Source organism: Pyrus communis, chromosome 1 (assembly GCF_041283825.1).
Source record: "Pyrus communis isolate YQ-2024b chromosome 1, ASM4128382v1, whole genome shotgun sequence".
NCBI lineage: Eukaryota > Viridiplantae > Streptophyta > Magnoliopsida > Rosales > Rosaceae > Pyrus > Pyrus communis.
This window is the reverse complement of record NC_142565.1, coordinates 19,463,972-19,473,345: the sequence shown is the minus strand read 5'-3', so window position 1 is coordinate 19,473,345 and position 9,374 is coordinate 19,463,972. Positions and strand designations below refer to the sequence as shown.

The window sequence follows — 9,374 nt, the reverse complement described above, 5'->3', positions numbered from 1 at the left end:
CAGTTAACCCAAAAGCATACTCCAAGCCTCAAGCATCACCATCTATGCAACCTTAGTAATTCCCACAGCCTTCAATCAAACATCTTAACCATAAGAAGACTTGTTATCACCCTAGGAAAGCCCAAATCATGTAGCTAAGAATGCCATACAACCATGCAAATCCCTTCGCTCTCATGTAAACTGATAATCTTCTAGCTTCCACACCACGCTCACTTGAGCAAGTCATTATCTTGATCAATCATGCTATCTTTGAGCCGTTCATATTACCGAGATATTTCATAAGACAAGTTAACTCTTTCGAGATATCCCATGACTTATTACTAATCCATACCAAGGCAGACAATAGGACATCCTCAAAGCCCAAGTCCACCTCAACCTAAAAGTCCCCTAACACCTTCCACCGATCATAAACACCACCAATTTCCTTTTGGCCTGTGTCAGAGTTTTCTTTGAACTTATCAACGATTTTACCAACAAAATCTTTTTATTTTGATTCGTGCCAAAGACACTATCTTCACTAATAGAAACCCATGCCAATCATAAAGCAACATCTTCCTCAAAGGACCAATTACGACCTCTAATATGATCTTTTGCCATCCTGAAAAATTGTGAAATGGGAAGAAATGGTTTTGGAAGATGGTAGAAAGAAAAATTGGAAGAATTGTAGGAGAAAAGTGAGTTTTATGTGGATGTTTGAATAAATACATAGGTATTTATAAAGTTTTTGGGTGAATTTGAGTTTAATAATTTTTCTTACTTATTTTAGCGTTGGATTTAAATTTCGTCCTTTTTTTACCGTGGGCCAAGGAACATGAGGCGGGCTATCACGTACGGGCCGTGCACACGTCTGGGCTGGGCAAGTCTAGTTCACTCCCCTTGTTCTACTCTCACATGTGGGCTCCACCTCTAATTTTGGGATAAATCTTGGCTGGAATTTGGTTTTTTTTTTTTTTTTTAGTTCTAACACTTAAACCCTTTTTAGCACAAGGGTCGGAATGAAGTGGGGTGGGAGAGGGGAATAGAAGGGAGATTTTAGGACTTATTCCTAGGGTTGAAGTTGGTCATAGGTAAATAAGGGAAACATATTAAGAAGAAAAACATATTAAAAGAGAGAGAGAGAGAGAGAGAGAGAGAGAGAGAGAGAGAGAGAGAGAGAGAGAACATATGTAGTCTATTTTGTGAGAAGAATTCTTGCAAAAATATATAAAATAAAGTTGAGTACGTACAAATTTTATAAAAAAGTAAAGCTACGTACAAATTATCTTGTTTAGACATCGAAAGCAATTTCTAAGTTTTAAGATTATTTTTAGTGTCATGTTATTTTGTAAGGAAAAATAATGCAAAGGGCTTGAAAACTTTGAGTTTTAATGATAAGGATAAAATAAAGGGTAAAGTGAATAGTACTAGGATTGACTTTTTAGTATAAAAATGTGGGTTTTCGTTAAAATGAACAATACCAAAAGCTTTTCGTTAAAGTTCCCTTTTTTGTATGGACATCAAATTATCAAATGCATTACATGATAAGTATTACAGGGAATACTTAAAAATTTCTCAAATTTCTCCAAATTTTTATTTTGTTAAGTAAATAATATATTAAAAGGGCAAAAGCCCAAAGAGAACAACAAATGAAAACTGGGCAAAGAAGAAAACTCTAGGCACCAGCAAACAAAAAGGAAAACCTAAACGCCAAAGCCAAAACCACATAGGGAAAGGCAATAAACAACTTAGAGACTAAGGAGCAACAACATTCCAGTTATAGAAAGCTCCTATGTTAATGGTGGAAGGCTTAACTTTCAAAGTACACATTCAACACCGAATCATATTGCTGATCAACTGAAGAACTGTAGCAGGAGGTTTCCTGCAATTGTTAAAGATGTGGTTATTCCGCTCACACCATATGTAGTAAACAGTGACTGCCAACAAAAGTTTCCTAACCACCATGGGAAGGGATTTCCCCACCATTGGGCTGCTACATACTCCACAAAAGAAGGCCATGAAGGGTGGAGCCAATGAACCACACACCTCATTAGCACATGTCGCCAAAGTCTTTCACTATAAAGGCACTCAAAGAAAAGGTGAGAGTGAGATTCCAACTTAGAGTCACACAACACACAATTAAGGTTGGCACGAGGAGCATATTGACCAATGCGATCAAGCGTAGTAAGCTTACTTGCATGTGGAATAGACACATTGTGCCACACCAAGTGGTTCCAAGAAATTTTAGGTGCCACAGGACAAATGCAATTCCACATAGAAAACGATGAGAACATACCGTCTTTGCTAGGAGCCCAAAAGAAAGAATCCAAGTTTTGAGAAGAAGGCATAATGTTGTAGGAATCTGATTGAATGTTTAAAAAAAAAAAAAAAAGTTTAGTTGGTAGTAAATGGCCAACTCCACTCAGATGCCCTAAGCACATAAGAAAGCTTGGAATTTATATGAAGACCAAAGGCCAACACAACCTCGTAGCCCCAAACATCTAAGAGAGAACCATAAGGGTGCCAGTTATCATGCCACATAAAAGTAGATGACACATCTCCCACTGAAACATGAATAAAGGGCTTAATAAGTTCCCGACGCTTTAAGAGTTTCCTCCAATTCCATGAGCAAGTAGACGGCACTTTTAGGCTCCAAAAGCACTTGTCTTGAAGGAAATATGCTTTGACCCATTTAGACCACACATTACCACCTCCATGACTGAACAAAAACCAAATATGGCGAGCCATAAAAACTAAATTCCAAGAGTGTAAACCTTTAATCCCCAATCCTCTTTCATCTTTGGGTCAACAGACCTCCCTCTAAGACATTTTAGCAAAATAATTCCCTGATGCCTTGCTGGACCATAGAAATCGATGAAAAAACTACTCAATGTCTTTCGTAATCTTTTTGGGCAAGAAAACGTGAGAAGCCCAAAAAACCTGGAGGCTACCTAAGATTGAAATCACCAATTGTAGACGACTAGCAAAAGACAATGTTTTATGCTCCCAGCTGCAAATACGATTATCAACATTCTCAAGTAAAGGCACACAATCTACATAGGTCAACTTAGAACTGATCAAAGGCACCCTAAGATACTTAAAAGGAAGACACCCCTCTTGAAACCCAAAGCAGCTTACCATTCTAGTCATGTCTTTAGTTTTGACTCTAGCAAGAAAAATATTACTCTTAGAAACATTAGGAGTTAAACCAGAAATGTGAGAGAAGTAATCCAAAGCTTCTTTTAAAACCCTTGCAGAGAGTAAGTCTCCATGGAAAAAAAACAAGCAAATCATCAGCAAAGGCCATATGAGTAAGTCTGATCTTATCACATAATGGAACAGAAAGTGAGGGGAAACAACCACTTTAGCATGCATAATTAAGGAAAAGACCTCCATGGCAATAACAAAAAGGAAAGGGGACAAAGGATCCCCTTATCTAAGACAACGCTTCCCCGAAAAGAAAAAAAAACCAACCAGTTCACCATTAACCGCGACGAAGAAATAAGCGGTGGAGATACAACATCGGATCCATTGAACAAACCTTGAATGAAAGTTAAAAGCTAACAAAACACCAAGCAAAAACTTCCAATCCAAAGTATCATTTGTGAATATCCACCTTGATTGCACACCTGGGAGTTCCATTATTCATATGGTAACCACGAAAAAGCTCTTGGACAAGAAGAATATTATCTCCGATACAACGACCTCCCACAAAGGCAGATTGCGTATCACTAATGATGGTAGGCAGAACACCTTTAATTCTATTAGCCATAATCTTAGAGATGATTTTATAAAGAGTGTTGCAACAAGAATTAGGCTGAAAATCCCCTGAGGGGTTAAGGATTTTAAGCACAAGGATAATTATAGTGGTGTTAAGCTCACGAAGTAACCGGTTGGAGTTGAAGAATTCCTGGACTGCAAGAATAATTTGAACACCAATAATAGGCCAAGGTTTTTGAAAGAAAATGGCATTAAAGCCATATGGGCCTGGGGCTTTATTAGGCTTCAAACTGAAACAAACTTTATGAATTTCTTCACCAAAAACCTCTTTTACCATAGCAGCGGCCATATCAGAAGAAATAGGACTTGTGACAAGGGTACAAGCAGCAAGATTGACTTCAGAGATCAGAATAGCAAAATCATTGCCAATAAGACTTTGGAAAAACCCCATAGCTTCATCTTTGATCTCCCTTTCAACAGTAGTAATAAACCCATCACTTCTACAAATAGAGGCAATACTGTTTCGATTAGCCCGCTTCTTAATAGAATTGTAGAAAAAATGGTGTTCCTATCGCCATTAGCCATCCATTGGACACAAGATTTCTGCTTGACAAAGCTCTCCTCCCTCAAAAGGCAATCAGAGTAGTTCTTTAATAAGGTGTTCTCCAGCTTAGCCAAAGACCAGTTAGTAGGCATAGACGCTAAACTAACTTGGCAGGAATCAAGAGCAGCTTTAACGTTCTTAACTGCAAGAAAGACATCAAGGGAGGGAGCACAATTTAACTTTTTCAACTCAAACGTAACAAGCTTTAGCTTCTTCGCTACTTGGAATTGATGGCAACCTTGAATATGAGTACTAAAAGCTTGTGCAACAATAGCTAAAAAATTCTCATGGTCAGCGTAGAAATTGAAGAATTTAAAAGGTGCCTTTCTTTGAGTTTGGTAAAAACCCCACAGAAACTACCCCTGGGCAGTGATCAGAGGCACCAGCAGGCAAAAAAAAAAATAGTAGAGCTATTAGGAAACATAGATAACCAACCACTGTTGAGAAGGACATGGTCCAACTTGCGATAGATAACTATGCCATTAAATTGCTTATTGCATCAAGTAACAAGTTGACCACAGAATCTCAAATCATCAAGGCCAACATCAAGTAAACAATCCCCAAACTCAATAATAGCATTAGACCTCAAATTAGAGCCCCCATCAGTTTCTCCAATGGATCGGACAACATTGAAGTCACCAAGGACAATCCAAGGGGCATCACCAATTGAGTGCTTAAAGGAGCAAAGGTGAGCCCAAAGAGCCTTGCACATATTTTCATCATTGGAGCCGTAAACAAAGGAAGCATAAAAACTTTGCCCCATTAGAAGAATTTGAATCTGACAATGGATAGCTTGATCAATCTCCACCAAGTGAGAAACATGAAGAATGGTGGAATTTTAACCCACCAAAATTCTGCCATTAACATGGCAATTGTAATTGTTGATGGTTATCCAATTACGAAAGACAGATTAAGCAACAACATCAATAATATTCACACGAACTCTGGTCTCAACCAGACCAACCAAACAAAGCTTATTTGTATCGATGAAATAATGAACCTTGAGCTACTTAGGAAGCCCATTTAACCCTCTGACATTCCAGCAAGCGAGATTAATCATTTGAGTTTGAACAAGATCAGTCTTGGGCACTACAACCCTTACCACCAGCCTTAGTTGTACCTTTACTTCTTCTTTTAATGAAATCTCTGGGATGGGAGAGCATCAATATCCTTACCCAAAATATGGTGATTTTTCAGTATTCGGAAAAGCAGTGGTTGAATTTCTAAGTCAGAGATATTCTCCAAAAAATCAGGTGCTTTTTCAGAGACATTCTCCAAAAATTCAAGGGCTTCAAACAGATTTGACACCGCCATAACAATCTTTGCAGGCAGGAGAGTTCCAACGGGACTAAAAGGGGAAGAAAAGGGTTGAATAGCAGAAGTATCGGCCAAGGCCTTCCCAATCCTACGCCATTTTTTTAACTTAGGGGTACTGAAAATTTCATGGTCAACAGTAGGCGATTTTTCAGATGTTGGAATGGTGGGAATTTCAATGGGAGTAGGTTTAGGTTTGTGGGGACAAGAGGGTTCCAAATGACCAAACGTTTTACAATGAAGACAAATACGGTGTTTACACTGAAACTCAACACTTACTTCCACAAAATAGGGAATTTCCCCTTCCTTATCAGGTTGGACCACAAGATCAAAGGAATCAATAAGAGGCTCAGAAGCATCAACTTCCACGCAGATTCTCATGAAGGAAATTTGTTTCTTCGATTCACTGAGAGAATCCACGTAAAGTGGTTTATCGACAGCACTATCAACATGACAAAAACCCTTATGGTTCCAGTGCTCAAGGGGAACATTGAAAAACTTAACCCATATAGGAACAGTAACAGGAAAAGCCATGGAGAGGACCATCCCAGGTCTCCAACGAGTAAGAAATAACATTCTCCCTAAGCGATGCCAAGGACCGGATTCAAGCACACTAACATAGCTTAAATCATCCCTAAACTTAAGGAAAAAGAAACCACTGTCATTAGCAAGAACATCCACCAAAACTTTTTTAGTCCACAACTTCTTAGTTAAAATGCATACTGCAGAGAATGAGAGTTGTTTATCAATAAAGTACCCAACGAGACAGTGGCACCATTCTCTAGCCGTTGCAACTACCGTGCTACAGGGATGACTCACCACTTTACGGCCACCCACCAGTTTTGGTTTGCAGTAATGGAGATTCAAAGATCCGGTTGAAGCACTACCGTTACCACTAACAGCGTTCAAATAGCTGCCTTTGAGATTTTCCACAGATGTATGAAGAGTCCTGATCGAACTAGTGACATGACTATGTTCATGGGAAGGAGAAGAACAATCAGGCCTGATTCATTGAACAATGGGATTATCATCCACTGGGACCGAGGTATATATCCCACTGTGAGAATGGGAATTATTTTGCTGCATATTGGAAGAGCTTTACACGTTTTACAGATTAAGGGAACTGCTCAACGTTTCAGCTGACACAAAGGGGCCCACCACTCGGGGTTGCTGCAAATCCAAACCAGAACCAAACAAAATATCTAGCGAGGGGCCCACTCTAAGAGAGCACATTTCGTTAGTAGACAGCAAACTACCGTTACATACCAAGCTCGACTCATGAGGTTGAATGACCAAGCTCGACTCCTGAGGTTGAACGATAGATGGGCATGCCGGAGCAACATCTTTGTGAAGAAAAATTCCATTCACTACATGGCCATTCACAAGTCTAGAACTATACTGCAAATTTTCCAAATGGGGACTGGAGTTTCTCAAAGCAAACAAAGCATTTGAAGAGGGTGGTGCGAGTGAGGAAGGTTGAATATGGGACGATGGGGTTGTGGATTTAGTGTGAGGAAGGGGAATTAGGGATTTTGGGGCAGCAATTTTGGGATTAAGGGAAGGTGATCGAAGAGTGGGGTTGGAATGGCCATGGGGTCTAAGATTGAGGGTTTGATTGGGGGCGAGTGCAGGAGATGCAGCGGGTGCAAGAGATTGGGGACGGGTGCATGGAATCATTGGTGGCGGAGGCGGTTAAATAACAAAGAGGTAAGGGGGGGGAAGCTTTTTGACCCTTTTGTTATTTGGGGTTGTGGGTCCCAAGTATAACTTTGTTTTCCTTTTAATTTCTAGGTTAGGGTCCCTGAAATTGGACTAGGATTCTCTTCCCTCCTCTTTCTATCCCATTTTATTCCCTCCTCTCACACTCTTTATTTTGTCTTTCTGTTTTTATAAAAAATTAATATAAGATGTTGACGTGGCTTAACCGTGACTTTTCAAATAAAAAGGAAAAAAAGGGAAGGAAAAAAAAAAAAAAAAAGAGGGGAATAATCCTTGTCTCCCAAAATTTTACTTGAAGATATGATTCATGCAGACCTAGTAGCCACGTGGTATCTCAAGTGCCTAGAAAGTGGGGTGGGGTCATCTTGATTAGAAAGCCCATTAATCTACAAGATGTTTAAGTAAAGGATCCATAATGTTGAAATCTATTATCTACAAGTTTTTATGCGGGTTATAACCCTCGGAATATTCTCACTAAATAATACAGTGACTAATTATACAATTTAGAAAGAAAAACAAAGAATAGGCACCACTTTATGACTAAAATTTTCATATATATACGATCCGTTTGAGCAGCCATTTGAGCACTCGGAACAATTTCAGAGAAACATGCCTGCTTCTACTTCCTCTACTCATCAGCTCCTTCAGGACGTCCTTGGAGGCTTCAATTCCAGAAGATTACTCCTACAAAACCCACTTTACCAATCACCAAACACCGCCACTTCTCCAGTTTCCACAAACAGAATCGACTCACCGTCAGCAGACCAATACCCTGGAGACAACAGCTTCGATGCTAACGTTGTTATGGTCCTCTCAGTCCTCCTGTGTGCCCTAATTTGCTCGCTAGGGTTGAACTCCATCATCAAGTGTGCTTTGAGGTGCTCAAGTTTTGGATCCTCCTCAGAGTCCAGATCATTGGGCAACAACAACGCCACCTTAGCTAGGTTAGCCAACACAGGAGTCAAGAAAAAAGCCCTAAAAACTTTCCCGACAGTGAATTACTCAGCTGAGTTAAAACTGCCTGGGTTGGAGACAGAGTGTGCGATCTGTCTATCGGAGTTTACGACCGACGAGCGCGTACGCCTTCTGCCAAAGTGTAACCATGGATTCCATGTACGCTGCATTGATAAGTGGTTGAGTTCGCACTCTTCATGCCCAATATGCAGGCACAACTTGATCAAGACGTGTCAGAAGATTGTAGGCTACAGTACTCAAGCTAGCTCATCGGAACCAGTTCGAGAAACCATTGTAAGCATTGCACCACTTGAACCCGAAGGTTTCTTGCGTAGTTATAGGGGTATTAGCTAGCTGAGTTTATGATCTTTTGTTAATTCGTTGTTATTTAGTTAATATTAATATGCTTAACTTTCTGGGTTTGAGCTTTGTGCCTCGGGGTTTTGAGCCTTCATTTCACTTAGCCAACCCAACAGCCAATACAAAGTGTAGTTGTTGCTTCTTGTGAATTTGTGTAGTGTTTGCAATTTGTGAATTGTTCAATTCTTTACAATAATAAATTGTTCAATCCATTTTTAATTAGGTTAAAAAAAAAAACCAAGTTCTACCAACTAGCTTTTAATTTAATAGTACTTCATCTCAACGCTAAAAAATATCTCAAATTCGAATATATCTTTCTCCATCAATTAAAGAAAAAACATGGGCTGACTCAACATGGCTAGAAGATTTGTCCAAAGTGTCTGGCTACAGGATTTCTGTTAATGGAATCACTTGATACCCCAGCTAGATTTGAAATCTTGAAAGGGAATCCCCCAATCAGCGGGGACAACTAATCAATTTCTTTTAATTTTTTATTTCAATCAACATTCTAAAAGCAATTCTTTTAACCTTTCCCAATAATATGCTACTATACATTACGAAAGGCATCGCTAGTACCATATTAAAAACGCTCAAAGAAATAATTGTCAAGGGGTGCGCTTGGCTGTGACAAATAATTAAGTTCAATCATCTAGAATTCGTGGCCTATAGATAGGCCTGACAATTTCTTAAACGACCGGTTAACCTGACTCAAAATCACATGAAATTA

General features: G+C 39.4%; 1 protein-coding gene across 1 annotated transcript; it reads left to right on the top strand.

Annotated features, from left to right (window-relative positions):
* Nucleotides 1–7,844: 7,844 nt before the first annotated feature.
* On the top strand, nt 7,845–8,816 carry LOC137719381 (RING-H2 finger protein ATL78). Its single transcript, XM_068458424.2, has one exon. It carries the CDS (start codon nt 7,943–7,945, stop codon nt 8,639–8,641), a length of 699 nt encoding a protein of 232 aa, XP_068314525.2. The 5' UTR covers nt 7,845–7,942; the 3' UTR covers nt 8,642–8,816.
* Nucleotides 8,817–9,374: the final 558 nt, after the last annotated feature.